The 21,722-nt window shown below is 58.5% G+C and overlaps 2 protein-coding genes and 1 long non-coding RNA gene across 8 annotated transcripts; 1 reads left to right on the plus strand and 2 right to left on the minus strand.

The window, feature by feature from the left end:
- Positions 1–664: 664 nt before the first annotated feature.
- Positions 665–3,852, minus strand: LOC116738070. Of its 3 annotated transcripts, none has more exons than XR_004343618.1 (3): positions 3,570–3,852; positions 2,060–2,172; positions 665–913 (listed from the first exon to the last, which is right to left on the minus strand). It is a non-coding gene; the product is annotated as an uncharacterized LOC116738070 (long non-coding RNA). The 3 variants fall into 3 exon arrangements; XR_004343617.1 differs by having other exon boundaries at positions 2,004–2,172; XR_004343619.1 differs by lacking the exon at positions 3,570–3,852 and adding an exon at positions 3,403–3,560 and having other exon boundaries at positions 2,004–2,172.
- Positions 3,853–9,864: 6,012 nt separating this feature from the next.
- On the plus strand, positions 9,865–18,957 carry HMGA1 (high mobility group AT-hook 1). 2 transcript variants are annotated; one of them, XM_030315288.1, is made up of 6 exons: positions 9,865–9,964; positions 10,209–10,322; positions 13,627–13,805; positions 15,524–15,607; positions 16,274–16,324; positions 17,585–18,957. In XM_030315288.1, the coding sequence occupies exons 3-6, from the start codon at positions 13,671–13,673 to the stop codon at positions 17,636–17,638; spliced, it is 324 nt and encodes a 107-aa protein (XP_030171148.1). In that variant the 5' UTR covers positions 9,865–9,964; positions 10,209–10,322; positions 13,627–13,670; the 3' UTR covers positions 17,639–18,957. The 2 variants fall into 2 exon arrangements, with proteins under 2 accessions (XP_030171148.1, XP_030171149.1); XM_030315289.1 differs by having other exon boundaries at positions 13,627–13,772.
- Positions 18,958–19,143: 186 nt separating this feature from the next.
- SMIM29 (small integral membrane protein 29) lies at positions 19,144–21,722 on the minus strand. 3 transcript variants are annotated; one of them, XM_030315295.1, is made up of 5 exons: positions 21,657–21,722; positions 20,482–20,605; positions 20,199–20,224; positions 19,770–19,875; positions 19,144–19,578 (listed from the first exon to the last, which is right to left on the minus strand). In XM_030315295.1, the coding sequence occupies exons 2-5, from the start codon at positions 20,530–20,532 to the stop codon at positions 19,513–19,515; spliced, it is 249 nt and encodes an 82-aa protein (XP_030171155.1). In that variant the 5' UTR covers positions 20,533–20,605; positions 21,657–21,722; the 3' UTR covers positions 19,144–19,512. The 3 variants fall into 3 exon arrangements, with proteins under 3 accessions (XP_030171155.1, XP_030171154.1, XP_030171153.1); XM_030315294.1 differs by having other exon boundaries at positions 19,770–19,836; positions 20,422–20,605; XM_030315293.1 differs by having other exon boundaries at positions 20,422–20,605.

Genomic DNA, 21,722 nt, shown 5'->3' on the forward strand with positions numbered 1-21,722 from the left:
CACCCCCAACACCCTACCCGCAGACGACAACACACACACCCCCAAGCCCACCACTCCCGGGTGCGCAGTCAGGGTCCAAGAAAGTGGGCGCCCGGGGGCTACCCCCAGCCTGGGCCCGGCGGCGCTTACAGATCCCCCTCTCCCCGCCTGCATCGCTCAGTAGCTGCCGGACCTCACACCCACCCCCCCCCCAACACACACACACACACACACACACACACACACACACACACACACGGCGCAGGCACGGTGTCAGGAAGACACCCCCTCGCTGGTCGACAGGCTCACCTTGTGGAGCCCCGCGGGGTGGCAGGGGATTGGCAACTTGGGGTCCTACGGGGTAAAACATCCCCTTCCTCAGGCACTCCTTCTAACCCTCTGACCTCGGCCTACGATCAGATTGGCTGGATTCAATTAAACACATTTTTATTGAACACCTATAACAAAATCCAGTGCCAGACTCTTAAAAACCTGGAACAGGACCAAGAAGACCATGAACAAAATATGTTGATTCCTGCCCTCCCTGGGCAGATATTGGGGGGTGGAGGGGAGACAATAACTAAAAAGCCAAGGATCTAAACCAGCACTGTGCATGGAGATAGGACGGGAGGCACATATGCAATGTTAGTTTTTCTGGCAGCCATATTAAGACGGTCGAAAGAAATACATGAAATGACCTTTAATAATATATTTCATTTAAGGCAATATGACCAAATAGTATCATGTCAACATATAATCAACATACAAAAAATCAGTATTGCTGCGGGTTGTTTTGTTCTAAGCCTTGGAAATCCACAGTACTTGGCACTTCCGGCGCATCCCAATTCGGACCCCCCACGTTTCAGGGGCTCAGTTGCCACCTGGGCCTGGTGGCAACAGTAATGGGCAGCACAGTCTAGATGTCAGATAAGGGCTATGGAATTCAAAAAAAAAAAGTAGAGCAAGGTTAGGGGGTGGGGAGAACTGGGTGGGGGAGGGGCAGGATTCAGAGAACTGAGACTTGTAGGTATTCTGAATCCAAGTCACCTGACCTTACTGAACCCCAATTTCCTCATCTACAAAATGGAGATGTGATTCCCCCCCCCCCCCATCTAGGAGTAATGAGCACTCATGCTATTTTTGTCCCCACCCCTCCAGCTGTCTATACCACTGGCCAGCGCACAGGCTCCCAATCTCTGAGTCACACCCCAACACCCCCAACACTTTGTGGCCACCAAAGGCCACCTAGCTCCCCACCCCACCTCCACTCTCTCCACCTTTTATCCGTTTCTACCCCTTCCTACAGCAAGATACTTAATCTCTTTGGACCTCAGTTTCACTGTGGGATGGATACTCAGAGCGCTTGAGAGAAAAGTATTGTAGACTTCTGGGGACCAAGCCACCGCTTAAGCTGGCCCCAGGTGCCAACCTCATGATACTGGAAAGGTCAATTCCCTCTTTGAGAACTAGAAGGATTTCTGCCCACAAAAGATATCCTGCTCACAAAAACCCCTCCCACCAAGGACAAGACTGCCAGAAAAAGACATGCATACAACTGTGGGCAGAGCCCAGGAGCAGGGGTTGAGGACAGAGGGACCCAAGCCAAGGGGTTGCTGTGGGAAAGGTTCTAGATCACCTTTACACACCCCACCTTCAGGGCAGGTAGGCCAGCAGGCCCACAAACCCAAGGGAAGTTCGAGGATCAACTCCTCCTTGGCTCCGAGGCCCCAGCAAGGCTGTAAGTGGGGGATGGGAGCAGGCCCCGAAGTGACCCAGACAAAGGAGACAGCAGGGTCTGGGCTTGGGATGCAGACGGCCCTCACCCCTCACCCCACCCCCAAGGCCTGGGAATTGGCAGGGCACCCTGGATGGTGACCCAGAAACCTGGCTGTCAGCAGCTCCTGCCTGGCACTGTCCACACTGAGCTCCGCTGCTTCCCGTAGGAGTCCCTGGCTGCTGCCAGTGAGGCAAGCCCTCGGATTTTCTCTGCCCACCGGCTCCCTGCTCTACTCCCGGTGACCCACCCCAGACTCTCCAAGGTGGCCCAGATCCCAGTCGCTGTATTTTCCGTCATCCAGACCTCAGAGTGGGGAAAGGGGAGGGGGTGTCCAAGCTCAGGTTCACCATCCGTCCACCAGGGCCATTCGGGTATTCAAGCCCCAGAGGGCCACCGACCCCGTAGCGGCTGGGTTCCTACAAAGTAAGTAAGAAGACTAAGAATGGCGCCATTCAATTCTCAGTAAGGAGTAGGCCCAGGAAGACCTACGACCCCCGGGTCTTCACGGAGTGGGAGAGAGGCCTGGCGGCTGGGTGAGCAGGGAGTAACGAGGTTTAAGCCAGCGTGATGGAGAGGTGAGCCGGGCAGGCCCGTCCCGGCCGCCATCTCCTAGCCAGATTCCAGACCAGCAGGCTCGCCCTGCTCCGCCCGCCTCCCTCCTCCTCCGCCCTCCCGCCAGTGGCTACCTCCCCTCCCCCAGCCTGCTTCTCTCCCCTCCCCCCAGCTACCCACTTCCTCCGCCCCTCCCCCAGCTCCTTTGGCTCTCATTCATCCATCCATTCACCAAACTTGTGCTGAGCGCCAAGGCCCCCTTAGGCCCTGGTGCGAGGCTCGGGGGTGGGGAGAAGAACAAAACAAAGCCCCGGAGGATTCCGACAAATCCCGGGCCTGGTGTTGGCTCCTCCCCTCACCCCTAGCCCACCTCCTCCTCAACCCCGGCCCCCACCCTTCGACCTCCACCCTGTTCTCCCTTTCTCTCTCCAGACTCTGGCCGGCCAGGCCCTGAGCCGAGCCCAGGCATCCCACGTGCTACTGGGATCAGGCAGGCAGCAGTCCTCCCGCTCGTCCCCAGTATGGAGACCCCAGAGTCACGCTCTCAGCCCTAAGAAAGGTTCATGGGGTCCTGGAGGAGACAGAGCACTGTGGGACCCAGGACACATCCCAGTTAGAGTAGCGCGCCGCTACGGAGACAGAAGGACCCAGCGGGGACCCATGCAACCCCAGACATTGGGTAGGAGGGCGCCTCCCCACAAGTTGTGGAGGACAGTCACTCTTGAAGACTTCAGGGGTCACTATTCCCCTTCCCCAGCCCCAGCACTTAGTCTCACACAGCTTGGAAGGCAGGCAGGGAATAGAGACAAGAGAAACAAGTTAAAGACCACAAGAGATTCTCCTGAACCCTCGGGGCCTGTTCTCAAAAGGGTGTGAGGTGGGGGAGAGCAGGTGGCCAAAGGTGCAGGACTGGAGTCCCCAAGTACTAGAGCTGGCGAACAAACTGACATGAACGTCCAACCCCAGAGGGCGTGTGGCCTGGAGAGAAACCCAGCCCAGGGCCTCAAGCCGGACTCCAGAACGTAGCTCAGCCCCCAGAGAGCAGGGTCACAGGCCCGCAGTCGCTGTCCTAACATTTCCTTCCACTGGCTCACCTGGATGGGCTTTCACAGTCCACACAGCTTTAAAGTGAGTGCACTTCCAGCCATTCCTGTTTGGGGCACTGTACCCGCAGAGCTCGTTGCACTGGATATTATCAGGTAGCTCCCCAGACCAAAGGGAAACTATTTTGTCCCATGCAAAGCTTAAATCTGACACTCACCCAAAGCACACTCTGGAGAGCCGCCACCACTGCCCGGCCACCAACCAACAAGCAACCCAGCCGGTCCGCCCCAGCCAAAGGGCCAAGATGGTTGTCAGGTGGCTGCCAGCTCCTGATGACTAAACCTGAAACCAAGGGAAAAAACAATTTCCCCTGATTGCTGGCAGACTAGAAGATCAGAAGGTAGTGCCTGCTAGAAATGAGTCTGTGTGCAGATCACGTGACAGCGATGGTACAATGATTTTAACACCATGAGACAAAAAAACAGGTGTCTTGCAAGGTGCAGGCCGGGCCACCCTGTCACTCCCATGATGATCTACTGGGTCCCTCGCCCTTTTCTCTGCCTTGAGGTTTGGGGACAGATGTCTTATCCCCAACCTAATGCCCTGTGGCTTGGTGTCTGTAATAACAGAAATCACTCTGGCTGATCATTCTTCATTCAATACTTTTTTTAGGTCTGAACACTTTGCAAGGCCCTGGGGATCCCCCTGTGAACACAACCATCAAATCCTCGGGCCTTCCAATAGAGAGCGCTGGACAGGAAGCAGATATGCCATTTTTACTGGTGACAGTTAAGTAGAAAAGTCAGTTATACAGTATGTTAGAAATTGAGAAGTGTTATGGGGGAAAAAGCACGGTAAAGTGGATGAATGACCGCAGGGGCAAACGTGCAGTTTTACATAGCGTGGACAGTAATATTGAACAGAGACTTGAAGGCAGTGAGAGGGTAAGCCCTGAGGATATTAGGGGGAAGAGCAAGTCAGGCAGAGGCAATGGCAAGTGCAAAGGCCCTGAGGTGAGCTCTTGCCTGACAGGTCGGGGGAACATCACAGAGGCCGGTGTGACTGAAGCGGAGCAGCAGGCAGGTGATGAGGTTAGGAGAGGGGCAGACTGCAGGGCCTTGTGGGCCTTTATGAGGGCTTTTTACTCTGAGATGGGAACTGTTAGAGGATTTTGAGCAGAGGTGGGACATGCCTTATGTTTTAGGTGGAAAGAGATTTAATATCAGGAATTAGGTGGTTATAAAGCCGTTGGAGGAACTGGAGGAGCCGGCTCCAGGCTGGGCCTCCTGGAACAACACAACAGCCTCCCTCTGCTCTGATGAGGGCGGGGGGTAGGGAATGCAATCAGAAGACCTCACCTGCGGTGGAGCTACTCTGCCCCCATGCCTACCCTCTTGATCCCCATAAAGCTGATGACTGGACTCTGTATGTGCTACAGAAAACCCCGAGTTTCCATAGCCCACACAGCAATATCTCCTTTCCTTGCGTCCTCCAAATTTCACTCTTTCTTTGCTGGGACCTAACTCACATCCAGAACCGTGTGGGGAATGGTGCTGAATCCAGCCTACCATGTCTGCCACAGCCCCGAGCCCATCTCTGGATCACATGCCCTGCTGCCTGCTTCCAGGGTTTCCTGGGATGCTCCACTCACACGCTGGGCCCTTGCCCTGTGCTCCTCAGGCCCTCGTTCCAGCAGGCACCACAGTGTGTAAAAGTGTATTACCACGTACTTGTCTGCCCCCCACCCCGCCCAAAGTGCACCACTTAAAGACAGGGAACGTAGCTACCTAGTTCAAGGCCACATCCCCAGCGCCTATCTTGGTGCCTGGAGGGAATCCATCTGGCCAGGCTGGGAGAAGGCAGCAGGCCTACCTAGCCTGGGAATAGAAGCAAGCTGTTTAAACGCCAAGTTGTTTAACCTCCCTGAGCCTCAGTTTTAACACCTGTATAATGGGGACAACAGTACTTTCGACCTGGTAGAAGTGTTGAGGGATCTGAGAACACATATGCATTTAGTATGTGCTCATACACTCCTTTTCCTCAGGTTTTTCTGAGGTTGGAGAGGAGCGGGGCTGCCCTGGGTTTCAGCCTTGAAGAAGAAAGCTGACAAAGTCCATGGCGTCCTGCAGCCATGCAGCGTGGGTGGCTGGCTCAGGGCACGGGGGTGCCTGCCTCCTGGGCCTTCCAATTCGTTGGAGAGGTTTTCCCTCGAAAGTTGGAAGCAGAAGAGGCTCTCCTCCCATTCTAGGCCTGCCAGGCCTCCTGGCAGCACAGCTTGTGGTCAGCAGGGCCTGGAGACCTGATCCTGCCAGATGACCAGATGTACTAGTAGCTGGGTGACTCTCCAGGAGAGTGGTCAAACACTGTGCACCAGGGTGACCCTATATTCGACTGCCGTGGGTCAGTGCTGGTTGATATGGTCCTGGGTCAATCCCAGTTAGAATGGGCCAGGCCAGGTTTATGCCCACTGTCTGGTCATAACTACCAGCGGTACCCCCTTTTACTCTGAAATGTCCTGCTTGTCTGTAACAGCTGGACATACATACCCTATGATCCCAGAATTCCTTTCCTAGGCATGTACTTAGCAGAAATTTGCACATCTCATCACCAAAACATATTCTAGAACATTCACAGCAGCACTATTTGTCATAGCCCCGAACCAGAGTCTATCCAAATGCCGTTGAACAGAACAGATGCAAACACTGTGGCACATTCATACCACATAACTGTGCAGCAAGAATGAACATTCTGCAGCCACATGCAACATGGATGAAACCCACACATAACGTTGAGCAAAGGAAATTAACCCAGGAGTACATAACCCAGGATTCCGTCCATACAACGCGCATAAATGGCGAAACTACAGGATGCTAGTGGGGACAGCCGTTACACAAGGGGAGCTGGAGGTGGCTTCTTGATCTGGGTGCTGGTGACACAATGGTGTTCCCTCTATGAAAACCCATTTGAGCTGATAACGGGATTGTGCATTTTCCGGATGTAGTTCTCATCCGTAAAACGTTTACGTTAAAAAGTATCCCGGTTTGGGCCACAGATTAAACAATTCCTCTTCCTCTTCCTCCCACGTCCTCCCATCTACCTTTCATGTTGGGCTGGACACAGAACATTACCAAACTTCACCCCTGTGACTTTCAGAAAACCTCGACTAATCCAAACACCACATGGTACTATTCACAGGGGTCTTTCCCTTGACTCTTCTAAGAGCTGGAGTTGACTCCGAAGCAAGAGGTAAGCTGACAAGCAAGCGTGCTGACTGGAGAGATGTAGAGAGAGACGTGAACCCCCAGGGAATGCCAAGGGCCACCCCGACCGACTATGCAAGCTTCGACTGGGAGCCTGTCAGGCTCCCACTACACCACTTAGCAAGGCAGGGGAAAAAGTAGCATACGTCGGGAAGAATCACAGTAGCTCAGGAGAAAATGAGCTTACCCTTCAGCTGTCCTGAAATACAAAGGTGACCCGAACTCCCCATTCCCTGGACATTCCTGTTGGATTCCTGAAGTTCACTGGGTTGTCCTTGTGGAAACGGTATAACCCGACTCTGATAGTTAAGAAAATGCTTCCTGTGGGTTAGAGCAGTTATGACATGACCAATTCCCCTGGGACTCCTCAGGCTTTGACCAACCAGGTCGATTCCCCAGGCCCAGAATAGCTCTTTCTTCCTGCATGCTCCCCATGGCCCCTCACTTATCCAAATCCCATCAAGGCCAGGTCAAGGCCTGCTCCAGCCGACTTCCCTGACTACCCAGAGCTCCCATCCTGTCTCCCTCTGTAGCACCCACTGAGTCTCTGTTTAAGGGCCTGACCCCTTAGTCTTCCGTTTCAAGAGCACAGGGAACTTTGTTATACCCCGAGAGTTTGGACGAGCTCTTGGTACACAGTAGGCCTTCCATAACTATTGAATGAATGAATGGACTCTGCCTGGTGGCATCTCCTGGATTGTGCCTCAGCTTTCTCTCCGGTGTTCCTGGTTCTGATTCCTCTAAATACGAAATTCGCTGGGGCAAGGGCTATATCTTGTTGTAACTACTTCCTGAAGGAGGAAGGGAAGGGAAGGAAGGGAATTCGGGCCATCTGTAATCCAGAAAGCAAGGAGATGGGGGGTCAGTGGGCAGTTCTGTACAAGGGTGTGGGTAATGCAAGTAGCAAGCTACTCTACTTGCGCACAAATTTATTTATACCTGCCCCTCCTTCCAGAGAGGGTTTGAGGTGGCTTACAAAAATACACGTAATACAAGGTAAAAAACAAGTCGGTGAGAAAATCAGGACGAGGGGAAAAATAAGAGTAGGAAAAATAAGATCAAGTCGTTTTGTTAGAAGTGGGCCAAAAAGTTGGCCAAGTTTTCCCACAGCCTCTCGAGGCAGAAGTCCGTCTCCCTTCCCCACCTCCCTCAGGGACCGCCACAGGCCACAAGTCACAAGCAAAAGGCAAGAGCTGCCCCAGGTTGGCTGCGTCCAGGGAAGGGGCCTACCAGGACCCTTCCCACGCCTCCCGGCCATCAGCCCCGGGCCTAGCAGCGCGGGCGGCCTTGGGGAGGGCTGTGTCTAGGGGCGCCGAGGTTCCGTGAGGGCTATCCCTGGGCCAGGCGTGGAGGCCCGGGTTGCTGGCGGGGAGCTGTGACCTGGGGGGAGCAGGGCCACAACCGAAGGGCCATTCTTCCACTCAACGCTGCAAAGGTTCTCGAGCTAACTCAATGCCTCCAGCCAACTCAACTCGCGGCCTACTAAGCGCGCGTGCCGCACGCAGGGCACAAAGATGGAGGGCGCAGCGCGCCTTCCACCCCGCCCCACCCCCACCCCCGGCTCCAGACAAAGGGGCAGGCCGCCCCTCCCCCAGCCTCTCCCTGGCTTTCCCCTCCACCCTCCTCTCCCCTCCGGCCGCCCTTCGGTGACTTCCTCTCCCCTCCAGGGGCAGCCTGGGCACTTCGCAGGAACTGCGTTTCACCTGGGCGCGGGGCGGGGAGCCAGCGCTTGGAGGGCGGCCTCCCGGCCCACCCCCAGCCCCGGCCGGCCCCAGGCCCGCGCCCTCCTCTTTGAACGCGCTCCGAGGGCCCCCAGCGCCTTCCCGCCCGGGCGCCCCCGCCCCCACCCGGCCGAGCACGTGCTGCCCCCGGCCCGGAGCGCCAGCCCGCCGCCCCGGGTGGGGGCTGGGCCCACTCCCGGCTCTGCTCCCCACCCCCACCGGAAACATTCCTGAAACATTCCTGAAAGTAGGAGGCCCGGCCCCTCCGGTTCCCCACCCCGCCTCCACTCCGGGCTCAGGGTTTTCCTGGCGTCCCCCCTCCATCGGCGGCTCGCCCCCTGAGGAGGGGGCTGGGCCGGGGCCTCGGCCGGCCGGGGAGGAAGAAGGGGAGCAAAGAAAAACATGAGTCACAGCCGTGTGTCACTGGGCCGCATTGCATTTCCCTGCATCACGGGAGGTGTGGAAGGCCGCCTCAGGGACGAGGGGCGGGGAGGTGCGCCCGAGAAGGCCCCGGGCCCGGCCTGCAGGGCGCGCCGCTCTGACAGCGCCCTTTCTTCTCCCACCGCCCTCCCCGCCATCTTTTCACTTTGGCTTCCTTCTTCTACGTGCAACAAGTCTTTGTTGCGCCTGGCGCCGGGCGGGCCAAGCGTGGCGGGTATGGCTTGCGTAGACCCAGTCCCTGCCCTCAAAGTGCTTCCAGGCGACCACTGATTCACGCTTTCTTATTTTTCTTAAAAGTCACGGCGGAGAGGACCAGGTCACAAAGTGGAAACGCACGTCTCCAAAACATCATCCGAGTCACCTAAAGGAATGAAGCCTCCCTCAGGTTTACCTGCAAGCGAGCCAATCGTTTGTTTCCTTTGGAGGCTGCACCTTGATTACGGCTCACTCGCGGCCATTAATAAACGAAAAGTCTGGATTTCACAAGTTTCACGTCTGAATTTCACAAGACTTGAATTTCACCAGTCAGCCACACGCACGTTGCCACTAAAATGCACATGCTGACACCTGTCCGCCCAGGGGAAATCTACGAGCCGTGTATCTGGGCGCAGGGGGCGGCGGGTAGGCCGCGGAATTCTCTCACAGGCGCGTTTCTCTCCACCCCCTCCCGCCCGCGCGGACCCCGCAGGCACGAACGCCCGCCCACATCCAACGCGCCCCGCGGGCGTCAGGCCCACACGCCCGGAAGGCCCCTAGAGGTGACTCTCCCGGGGACCCCCTTGCTGGATGTAAAGATGCCCTCCTCCCCCTCCCCCGCGAAAAGCTCCCTGGTGATCCCTCTGTGCACCTTCCCGTGTCTCCCGGCCCGGGACAGTGGGGAGTGGGCCGTCGCCTCGGATTCCCAGCCCAGGCCTCCCGCGCGCCCGCCCCCAGGCACCCGGCACCGCACGCCCCTCCCCGTAGTCAGCACCCACCCGCGCGGCGGCGGCGGCTGGCGGGCGGCCGCCCTTTTAAATCCCCGGGTTCATTTGCATGGCCCCGCCCCCCACAGTGACACGGCTGGCGCGGGCGGGCCCGTCCCCCCTGCCCCTGGGTCGCTCTTTTTAAGCTCCCCTGAGCCGGGGCTGCGCTCCTCTAATTGGGACTCCGAGCCCGGGCTATTTCTGGCGCTGGCGCGGCTCCAAGAAGGCGTGAGTTCGCGGCCCCTCCGGTGGCTTCTTTTTTTTTTATATCTATCATTTAATTAAATTATTTATTTATTGAGGCCGCGCACGGGCCGTGCCTAGCTTCCTGCCCCTCGCCATCCTTCGGGGGAGGGTGAATATTTTTGTCCCCCCGCCTGGATGTGACAGATAAATACCCCGTGGGGGCCTGGGCGGCGAGCACGCGGCGGCGGCGGTCTCTGAGCGCCTCTGCTCTCTCTCCCGGTTTCAGATCCGCATTTGCTACCAGCGGCGGCGGCGGCGGAGCCAGGCCGGTCTTCAGCGCCCAGCACCGTCGCTCCCGGCAGCCCGGAGCGCGCACCGCAGGCCGGCGGCCGAGCTCGCGGTGAGTCGTCCCCGGGGCCCGCGGCGGCGGCGGCGGAGGGGGGCGCCCGCGCCCCCGCCTGCACGCCGCCCCTCCTGCAAGCCGCCCAGGGCTGCAGCGCGCGCCTCCGGCTTTATTCCCAGGCCGGGGCTGCGCGAGCCGCCGGCGGGGGAGGGCCGCGCGGCGCGGGGGCGGGCGGCGGGGCCCGGCGGCGCGGGGAGGGCGCCCGCACCCCTTCCCCCGCGCCGCGGGCGCCCTGCGGGGGGCGGGGACCCGGGAAAGGCGCGCGGTGGGGGAGGGGGCGCGCGGCTGCGGCGAGCGCGAGTTGTGCACCCGGCGGAGCCCGGTGCACCTCGCGCGGCCGCCGCTCCCGCCGGAGCCCGAGCCGGGGCCCGGGGTGTGGGGGGCGGGGAGAGGAACAGGCTGCGGCGCAGCAGGCGGGTGGGGGGCCGGGCGCCCCCCGCAGCCTGGGGAAGTTCTAGAAGTGAGGGGGATGGGCAGGAACCCCGCAATTCGGCCCCGTTCCCGCTCGGCCTTTTTCCTGGTGCCCCCCCCCCCCCACGCAGATGAGGCCGAATCGCGGGCCTGGGTTTGGGGCTTCACCCGGACCCCACCTCTGGCCGGGCCCGCGCCTCTTCAGCCCCCAGGGCCGGGCCTGCCCTCCGCCCCCACAAACAGGTTTCTCTGCTTTGCAGGGCTCTGTTGGAACTAGTCCCTTTGACTCCCCGTTTCAATTTTTTTTTTTTCTGGGGCTTTATTTTGCGGGGAGGGCGCGGAGGGAGGTGTCTTTCTTCCTCTGCCCCGCGCCCGCGCGCGCCAGGTTTCCTGCCCCAAGGCGGGCTTGGGTGCCCCCTCTGGCAGGAAGTGGGGCCGGGTGCACCCGCGTGGCGGTGCATGCGGTCGGGGTGCACCAGTTTCCCGCGCCTGCAAGAGCAGCCTGTGCCCCTCCCCCCGTGCGCTCTGGCCCCTGGTCCCGCCGGCCGACCTGCAACGGCCCGGCGCAGACACTTGCAGAGTCACCCTGGGGCCGGGTCTGGAGCAGGGGGCGACAGGGACTTAACCATTCTCTAGGCGGGTAGGGAAAGTGGCGGGCTAGAGGGGTTGCCAGGAACCTACTGTATCCTGCTTGCCTACTTGCTGTGTGACCTTGGGCAACTCTTCAGGCCTCTCTGGGCTACTTTTTTTTCCAGAAAACAAGGGAGCGCCATGAGGATTTCCTAGGGTCGTTCTTGTAGATTGCCTAAGCCTTTGTGGAATACACATTGCGCGCCCGGTGTATGGAGAGGGACAAGCTTGAGGCCCAGAAGGGCTTATTACAAACTGAAGGATTGAGGTCGGGCCCTAAACATGGCTTCGCCCAGCTAGGCCTCTGATTTTCAGAAACAGGTGGAAGAGACAAGCATTTGTTGGTCTCACCAGAGAGGGCCTCAGGCCTTCATTCAGTTCCTGGAGGCCTGGATTGGGAGGGGGGTGGTTGGAGAATGGATTAAAGGGTCCCCAGTAGCAAAAAGTGGGGGGAAGCACCAGATGATGCAAGAACTTCCCCCAGAGACCCACCAGGATTCCCAGGCCTGCTGGGCCCAGGCTTTCTGGGATTAGGGGCTGGCTTGGCCCAACTGGAACCCCCTCTGTGAGGGGGCCTTCAACAGACCTCATGTGAGGTCAGCACTCATTTAGGCTGATTAATTTTGATGTTTAGTTTGAAGGGGAACCTGTGGTGTAATATAAGATTCTAATCACTGCCTGTAATTACAGAGCAGGCCAAGCCACTAATGACGGAGCAGGATAAATCACCAACCACCTTGTTTAAAAGGGTCTTCAAGTCTGAAATATTATAAAATAGAATAATTACCAGACAAAGTCTCGCCGTCTGGAGAATCTTGATGCTTGGGGATGGGGGCCTCCAGTCCTCCAAAAGTCCCTAGTTTGCAAAAAACATTTCCTCCCCGCCCTCATCGAGTTAAAATTGGAAATTGTCTGAAAATCGGAAAAAGGGAAAGAGAAGTCATTTTCAAATGTTCTAGTTTTCGTTTTGATTGGAGTGAGATTTCCCATTGTTTACACATTTCAGCCATCATCTGGTTTGATCTTGCGTCAGTCTGGAGAAGCAGGCGGTTGAGGTGGATGTCTTACCATTACCCCCATTTTACAGATGGCAGGTCTTTTAGAAGTGAGGCCTCTTGGGCCCACCCTTTGCCAAGTGCAACCAGGGATTGGTTACCAGGAAGGTGTAGAGCCATAGGTCTCCCAGGTTGAGTATCTTTAACTGGGAAGACAGACGGGGTGGAGCACCCTCACTGTCTTTTAAGCCTCTGGAAGAGGCTCCCAGATAAAGGGGGCAAATGCTGCAAGCAGTGGGAAGTTTTAGGGAAACTGAAAATTGGTGGGGCTGATTAAACACAAAACGGCCTGTATATAAGAAGAGGAAAGATGCTAGAAGAGAACCAAGAAGCTTTGGAGGACTGAGGACCAGCTCTGGGGAGTGGGGCATGGGGGAGGGCAGCTAGCATCTGTTCTGAAGGATCCATCTCAGTGCAGAATTCCTGCCCCTCCCCAAAGCAGGCATCAAAGGGGACAATCTCATTTGGCTCCAGGTGGACGGGGGTGGAAGAGGAGACCCACCTTTCAGCTTTAGGTTTCTTTTCCGCCCCCGTGTGATTTCAGCCCACTTCCCCTTCCCAGACTTCCCATCCTTGAGTCCCCAAGGCTCTATCCAGAGAGAGAGCTAGTGGGGTGGGCACCATCCCTGGCTGGGTGGTTGGTACAGAGTATCAAGCTTGGCCCTGGTAGCGCCTGGTCCCGAGGCTTGGGCCAAGGCAGGTGGGCCAGGGACTGATGCCCACGGCTGCCAGATGGAAGCCCAAGGCTTATTCCCTGCTTACCTTTCCTCCCTTGTTGCCTGTGAGCCACTCAGGCTTGGCTTTCTCTTAAGAGAAGGGGCGGCTGGCTAGAGAAGGGACCCCCGGCAGTGTGAGGATCCCCCCACCTCATCCACACCTTTGCCCTGGTGACCTCACCCACAGCCACATCTGAGCCTGCTGTGCCTCTTGGGCCTGGGCCCTGTGGGGGTGGCAGGACAACAAAGCGCCCTTCTGAGCAGGAGATAAGGAGCTGATTAGAGCCAACGGCTCGACCCCACCCTGTAGCAACATGCTGGGGCTGGGCGGACCCCCACCCCCACCAGCTAAGCAGGGTGGGGATCCTGGATCCCCGGGAGCAGGCAGGGTCCTACAGGCAGGCCACCTTGAAGGTGGGAGTGGTAAAGGGGGTGGGAGGTGGCCAAAGCAAAATGTTGTGTTTAAAACGACTTCTCCTGCTTTTCCAGCATCCCAGCCATCGCTCCCCCACCTGCTCCAGAGAGAAGGGAAGATGAGCGAGTCGAGCTCGAAGTCCAGCCAGCCCTTGGCCTCCAAGCAGGAAAAGGACGGCACTGAGAAGCGGGGTCGGGGCAGGCCGCGCAAGCAGCCTCCGGTGAGTCCCGGGACGGCGCTGGTAGGGAGTCAGGTGGGTGTCCGAACCTTTGCCTCGGTTTACCCCTTTGGGCTAGGGAGGTGCCAAGTGAAAACTGGAAGAGGGGTGCAGGATCCTTGCTCAGTGTGTGTCCTCCAACGTGCACCCGGCGCATGCCCACCCTGGCCCGTTGCTGAGACCCCAGGAGAGAAGTGGGGGCTGAGGAATCTGAGTGAACTCTGAGCCCTTGCTGGCCGATCCAAGCCAGAAGCGACCTTGCAGTCACACAGGCGAGAGCTCGCACTCTGGTGAACTACCCACCCTTGACTTCCAGTCTGTTGTGGACCAATGCGTTGATAAAACACAGAAAAGAGGAGTTACGTGTCTATAGAAGTTCACGTTTTCAGTCCCGAGATTTTGTTGTACAGACTATTCTGTCAATTGGCCGTGAAAGTTTACGAATACTTGTCAATTTCTGTACTTCCTCATCCCAGGCCTGTAACAAAAAAAATCCTGGGCCAGCATCTATCCATGGGCCTCCCTCTAGCCTAGGCCAGGCTCTTGCTCTGTAAAAGGAAAACTGAAGCCCAAGAACTTGAAAATGTGGGGGAGTTGATGAGAGAGTAACCCTCAACCCTGGTGCTGTCCCCTGCTGAGGTCTCCCGGGGTTAGAAGGCCAGCTTGGCCTTTTGGGGGCCCCCTGCCCTGTGGTGGAGATCTTGGATTCTCTCACAGGGGCAGTAACTGGTGAGGCCCAGCTCACTTCCCTTTCCCCAGGAAGAGGAAAGGGATTGAGGGCAACCCTTGCCCTTTATACCGTGGGCCTCGGCTTCCGCATCTGTAGGTTGAAGAGTGCTGTCTGTACTGACTCTTTAGGGAGATAATGAGCCGTGGGGAGTCTGAGTGGTGGGATTCAGCTGCCTCTTTTCAGAGGCCACAATGTGTGGAGGGAAGTCAGTCTGGTTCCCTTAGTCTCCACCTGGAGCCAGTTAGCTGGGGTCCATAAGGGGGTGTCCGAGAAGGAGTGTTGGGCTACTGGACCATAGTTCTAAACAGCCTATGGGCAGTCCCCCCGAAACCATAGCTGACCTGCCTTTACTGCCCAGCTTCTATGCATTATGCAGCAGCTTTTTTATCCTGTCAGGCTTATTAAAATTTCAGCGGCAACCACGGCCGGGATCTCTGTTTCTGACATCCGGGCATCATTCCTGCTCTGGGAGGCAGCCTAGAGGGAGTCCAGTTTGCGGGTGGAGGCTGGAGGCTCCCTCCACTGTCGCGGGGCCTCCTTTCCCCTTCTGCGTCCTCCACAGTCTCCAGCCTGTGTCGTCTGAGGGGGTGGGCAGCAGTCTTGGCCCAGTGCTAGACATTCCCACATCCTTCCTTTACTTTTCGTGATGCCTCGTGAGGTGAGTGTGGTCACCATTTACAGTTGAGAAAACTGAGGCCCAGGCATTCTGTGTCTTGCCCAAGAGCTTAGAGCCCTTCGGTGGCAGAGCTCCCTGACAGTGTCTTTCTTCTCCGGTGACACCTTTCCCTTTTCTGGTTTCTTGTCACTTTGTTGTCATAGGGCAGCATGGGAGGGGCTTTGCGAAAGATGGTCAGAGTCAGAACCTGCATCACGAGGGCTTGCCCACCATGGTTCCTGTGGATTTCTGGGTCGGGGTGATGGCTTGCTGACTCAGTCTTGCTGGGGCACGGGAGAGAGCTGTGTCTTTTGAAAGGGGCAGGACAGGTGGCATCTGTGTCCCTGATGACCCCATCTGTCTTTGCAGAAGGAACCCAGCGAAGTGCCAACACCTAAAAGACCTCGGGGCCGACCAAAGGGGAGCAAAAACAAGGGTGCTGCCAAGACCCGGGTAAGGACGAAGGAAGAGGGCCCTGTCCCCGTGGCCACGGCTGTGGGGGGCTCTGGGAAGGGCCTGTACCCTGCCCCCTCTTCCCTGGCATGTGGGTGGCAGGGGGAGTCTTTGCGAATTGGGGGAAAGCAGGGTGATGATCGAGGTCTTCCTTCTGGGGACTTGGTCCTGCCCAGGACAATGGGGAGGTCAAGTCAGAAGTCCTGCGGCTTTCCTCGTCTGGAGAAGGGAGAGTCAGGAAGAGCGAAGGGACAGCAGCACCAGTCCCTGGGCTGAGAGTGTTTCCTTCCATTCCAGGGTCCCCTGGGTCCCAAGGGAGTGGGGTTAAGCAGGGAAGGCCAGATTCACAGTGGCATCAGCCTCTCGGAGCAGTTGTTTTGTTTTTTATTTTATTTTTTCTGAGACACGACTCATATCCTCTGAGTCATGGGTGGAGGAGGGAGTGGGGGGCGTGTGTGTATATTGGGGGGGGTGGGCAGTGTGGCTGGCCAGTCATCACCAGCTGGACTCGGGTGGGCCTGCCGGGGTGACAGTCCTGGGCCGCCCTGAGCAGAGGTACGTAGTTCTGCTCCTCCCTGCTCTCCCTCACCATCGGGGCCCTGGTCATTTGGGGGAGCACTGTCAGGAACATTTTTGACTTAGTGGATCTTTTCTCGGACCATCTAGAAAACTACCACAACTCCAGGGAGGAAACCAAGGGGCAGACCCAAAAAACTGGTAGGTGAAGGGACAGCGGTGGTTTGGTTTTTCGGGGGAGGGTGTTGAGGTTGGGTGATGCCTGTTCCTCCTGGGCGCTCACCGTGGAAAGACGGCTCTGGCTGACCAGAGCCGGGCATGGTGGGACATCCTCGCTCCATCCAGGCCTAGAGAGGGAAAGGGATTCTGGGTCCTGGCACCCAGCCCAGGGCTTTTCAAGGGCTCTGTCCGTAGCAGTAAGGGGTCCCATGTAGAAACCAGACTGGACCCCCGCCCTGGTGGGGGGGTGGGGCCGCCTCTCCTTCCCCTACTAGAACAGACTCAACTTTTAGGGAGAACTTGGAGGCCATCTAGTCCCCCCGGCCCCCCACCAGTAGAAATGAGGAAAGAGTGCTACCTGGGCATAGGGTGAGGTTTGTCCTTCACCTATCCATTTCTGAGTCCCCCACAAATAGCTGCTAATGGAAGAAGGTGGCCTGAGTCCGGAGGCTGCCCCTAAGGCCTACACTGAAGTTACGGCCACCCCAGCCTTAATCTTCCTGGCCCTTTTCTACCCCAAACCTGCTCCCTGAACTCCCTGAGGCCTTCATTCCTCGAGCTGAGCCACCACCAGGGTGAGGAGGGGGGTCAGAGGGTGCTGGCCGGGCCCCAGGAGTGAGTAACAGGAAACAAGTTGTTTTGGAGTTTGTGCCTGGCACGGGGGCCGCAGGCCCGTGTGGTGTCCCGACATTCCCGCCCAGTGAGTGAGCCCCGGCGGCACACACTTCCCCTTCCTCCCCGCCCTGGCCTGGGGTCAGTCAGCGGCCCAGCTCCCCAGCCCAGCAGCTGCCCCTGCGGGCCAAGGCCACCTGGTTCCCCTGCACTGCACCCAGCAGGGGGGGCTCACGCACCCTGCAGCCGCACCTTCCCCGGTCCTCTCCCTGGCCCCCTCTCCCTTCCCCTCCTCCAGAAAGCCCGGTAGTGACTTCCTCACTGCCTCGAGCTCGGGGCTGCACTGAGCTGTGCGGGTCCCCCCACCCTGCACCCACCACGGGCCCCAGGGCCAAGGGGGGCTGGCTCTGTGAGAGCAGCGTGTGTGTGGGTTTTTTCCCTCCCTTTAAATTCTTCCTTTTTTATGAATGAAACTGGGCCGTGGAGGTTGCTGAGTCACTCACACACTCAGCCCTGACTCATCCCCCTTCTGGAGAGCCAGGGAGCACAGAGAGGGGTGGGGGCAATCTTGGCCTGAGTGGGAGGGGGGCAGGCCTGGCACTCTTGCTGACTGCCCTGCCCACCTCACAGGAGAAGGAGGAAGAAGAGGGCATCTCGCAGGAGTCCTCCGAGGAGGAGCAGTGACCGCGCCGTGCCGCCTGCTCCTTCACCGGGGAGCAGTTTCCTTCTGGGACTGGACAGCTCCGCTCCGCTCCCACCGCCCCCGCCCCTCCCCCCAGGCCCACGCGTCACCGCCACCTACCTGTGCCCTCACCACCACACTACACAGCACACCAGCCGCTGCGGGGCCCCGAGGCCTGAGTGGGGAGCAGTTTCCTTTGGTCTAGGTTTCCAGCGACCCCTCACCCATGCGCACATTTGCCCTTCCAGACAAAGCCGACTTCCCGCCTCGCCGCACCCTGCCCCTGCTGCGTCCCCACGCTCGGTGGTTGGGGACATTGCTGACTGGGCTCTTGGTATGGGGGTCCCCTCTGCTTCCCCACTCTTCCTTCTGGCTTCCCACTAAGGGGCCTGGGAGGGCTCCCCTGGCCTTAAAAGGGGCCATGCCCCATCTCATTCTGATCTGCCCCACTCCACAGCACTGGCAGCAGCAGGTACGGCCAGTGGGGAGGGGTGCTCAGCCCCAAGATGCGCCCACCCAGCCTGTGTCTCACCAGGTGCGGCTCACGCCCACTTTTCTTCCTTCCCACCTTGCTTAGTCCTTGCTCGAGGTCGGACAGCCCCGTTTGGGGCACAGGAAGGAAGGCAGGAGGGGTCTGAGCCCCCTACCCTCTCCAAACGGGCTCCAGCCCACCTCACCGCCACCCTGGAATCTATTGCAGTGAGGGAAATTCGGTCACCCTTTATCCAGGAGGCCCAGGTTCCCTGTGGCAGCCACCTAAGGTGGGCTGGAGCCACTGCCCAACCCTATCCGCTTCTACCCTAGGCCTCAGTTTCCCCTTTCCTCACACGGGGCACTAATAACAAGGAGCTAGCCTTGCCCACTCCCACCCTTCTGCTCCTCCCCACCCCCCAAGGTTCTGGTTCCATCTTTCCTCTGTTCACAAACTACCTCTGGACAGTTGTGTTGTTTTTGTTCAATGTTTCCATTCTTAGACATCCGTCATTGCTGCTGCGACCAGCGCCAAATGTTCATCCTCATTGCCTCCTCCTGTTCTGCCCACATCCCCCTCCTCCAAGATGCTCTTAGGGGAAGGGGCCTGGGGCAGAGCAGGCTGGGTTACCGACCACCCCAGTCCCAGGGAAGGTGGGGGCCCTGCCCCTAGGATGCTGCAGCAGAGTGAGGAGTGGGGGGGGCCTGTATTGACCGACAAGGGTGTAGGGGCCACCTTTTCCCCCTGTTCTGCCGGGGAGGAGGTAGCCATTATTTGTCCCAGCCTGGGGCCCCCCCATCTGGTTTCCTATTTGCAGTTACTTGAATAAAAAAAATATCCTTTTCTGGACTGGAGTCTTCTCTGTGGTGGGCACCTGGGGTAGGAAGGCTGGAAACTAAGGATCTAGTTGTTGGGGTGGCTTTCAAGGTGCTCTTCAGGCTGCGGGAGGCGGGGGGGGGGGGGGGGGGGAGGACAAACAAGCATTAGCTCCAGGGAAGGGTAACTTAAGCCTCTCGAAGAAATCGACCACACCCCTAGCCACAAAACATTTTTTATTTACAAAATATATATACTGAATACTATACATTAGGCCCTGTCACCATGGAAACCAATCCAAAGCCGAGTGGGGAGGGCTCAGAGAAAACGGTCTCCAACCACCCTTCCACCCCAGAAGGAAAAACTTGTATTAGCCCCTTGGGAGTGGATGGTAGGCTCAGCCCACAAAGGCCTGAAGGCCGGAAGGGGGGCGGGGAGGGTTGGTTGTGAGGTGCCTACTGGGTATGGATGGGAGGAGAGGAGACCCGGTACCCAGCAGGGGGAGCTGGGTGAGTGCAAGCAGCAGGCTGCAGGCCCTGGGCACTCCCAAGACCCCATGGTTCTGGAGATCAGGGCAAGGGGGTCAGGTTAGGTCTTGACGTCCAGCAAGGGCATCCGCTTGTGCTGGAAGCCACTCTGCCAGCCGTGTACCACCTGTGAGGGAAGAGATCATGCCACCAGGCTGGGTTCCAGGGCAGAGGCCACGACACAGCCTCCGGGGCACCCCACACTGGTGGCGGCCCCAAATGGGGAGGGCCGAGGGCAGAAGCAGGTTCTTGTTTCAGGGGGGAGTATGGGTGAGAACACAGACCTCTGCTGATTGTCCCTGCCCCCGGAGTGCTCACCTTGGGGTCTCCCACATCAGACAGTAGCTCCTGCTCAGCCTCATGTAGCTCCTCGGCAGGGTCGTAGCTGTACATGGGGAGCAGGTGATGGCGAAGCCGGTCCACTCTGGGGAGCAGGGGAGGGGGCTCAGCCCAGGGGGGTGCCCACTCCCTTCAAACACCTGACTGTCCAAGGCAGGGGCACTTGCAGTGGGTGCCTTTAGGGGCACACAAAGGTTCTAAGCATCCATGCCCGAATCCACAAGGGGCCCCTCTCCGGTGGGTAAGCCGCACGTGGGCAGGAAAACCTAACAATGGGGTGTAGGGAATTTCGGGCTTGTATAAGGATGGCTGAGGGGCCTCTCAACGCGTAGGCAGAGGAACCCAGATCCCAAGGGAAGAAACTGAAGCAGAATGCAGGAGAGGTAACAACAGGGCAGGGACACTCACCGCTTTTTCTTCTGGACATACATTACCTGTAACAGAGACACAGCACTGTGGAGGCTGCTGAGCGAGCCCAGGATGGCCCACAAGCGAGAGGGACCCACCTCTACCCCCTCCACTCCCAAAACAGCAGGACAGCTGAGACGATGTGTGCAGGCTGGCTCAGGCCCACCCAGCCCTGCCTTAGCAAAGGTGTGGGTGTATATGTGTGGATGTGGGGGCTCCTTACCACAGCCACCACCACCCCGACCAGGGTGATGAGGAAGAAAGGCCCCAACACATAGCCCACCATGGAGTCGCTGTTGGCCTGAGGGACATTGGGCACTGTAGTGTTACTCATGACATCGGCAGCCGGAGGGCTGGGTAGTCAGCATGGGCAGTAGTGCCTCGGGAGGGCGCCTCCACTGGGCTCCCTGGGGAGGAGGAAGGGAGGTTATCAATTTCAAGCTCTGGATCCCTCCCCAAGAGCAGTGATGTATCACAACTTAGGTCAGGCACCGGGACAAGGGATCCTCCAGGTCAGGGTGCTGGGTTTAACCCTCCAGTGACTCTCAGCAAATCCTGGGTTTGGAGGGCATCCAGGGGAGGCCCAGAGTCCCGCTCGGCTCCTACCCCCAAATCAGGGTGTGGCCCAGCTCAGGTGGTGGCCAACGTTTGCACATCTCAACGGGGAAAAGCTTAGACACAGGTTCCCAGGTCCTGCTCCAACCTCCTGGGACGCTGGGCTGCCAGCACCTATCCAGTGGAGCACAAAGGGGAGATTTGGTCCTGCACTGTGGCCTAGGGGGTGAGGGAGGAGCATCTGAAGGAGACTGCCTCCGTCCTGGTCCAGTCCCCACATTTTAGACTATGGGCTCTCCCTGTGCCCTCCCTGTCCCCGGTGTGACTGCAGACATACAGCCTGGATAGCCTCTCCCCCCACTGGTCTCATGTGCCAGGGTGGACACAAGTGGGCAGGGCTGGACTGTATCTGTGAGGTGATGTCACCTCCCTCTGGTCCCCACCCGGGGCTCCGCCCAGGTCCCTCCCCTCTTAGCGAGGGCTGACAGGCGGGAGGTGACAGGGTCAGCTCCCATCAACAGATGCAAGGAGATTGTCCATAGGCTCTTGCACGCAGACCCCAACGTCCCTGACCCCGCTTCGCCTGGGTCTCCATCGGAGGGCAAGGTACGAACTACCCGTCCCGGTGTCCGTCGGGGCACCGAGCTTGCCCAGTCGCATGCACACCGTCCCACGGTCGAGGGGACGTGCCGAGGTGGGGCGAGTGTCAGGCCGCTCCGAGGATGCGGACCAGCATCGGCGAGTGGGAGGTAGTTCCCACTGCGCCGGGCGGCTCAGGCCGGGGGAGGGAGGGAGGTTTGGGGAGCGGTGCGCAGAGGGGCCCAGGAATCCTAGAATCCCGGCACCCCGAGGCGTGGACCCGTCCGGGCGCTCTGCAGCCCATCCAACCCGTTCATGCCTTACCTCCCGCCGCTGTAGCCCGGACAGGAACGCCCTCGGTTGGCTCCCAGGCCCCGGAAGAGCCGGCAG

This window comes from Lynx canadensis, chromosome B2 (assembly GCF_007474595.2).
Source record: "Lynx canadensis isolate LIC74 chromosome B2, mLynCan4.pri.v2, whole genome shotgun sequence".
Classification (NCBI taxonomy): Eukaryota; Metazoa; Chordata; class Mammalia; order Carnivora; family Felidae; genus Lynx; species Lynx canadensis.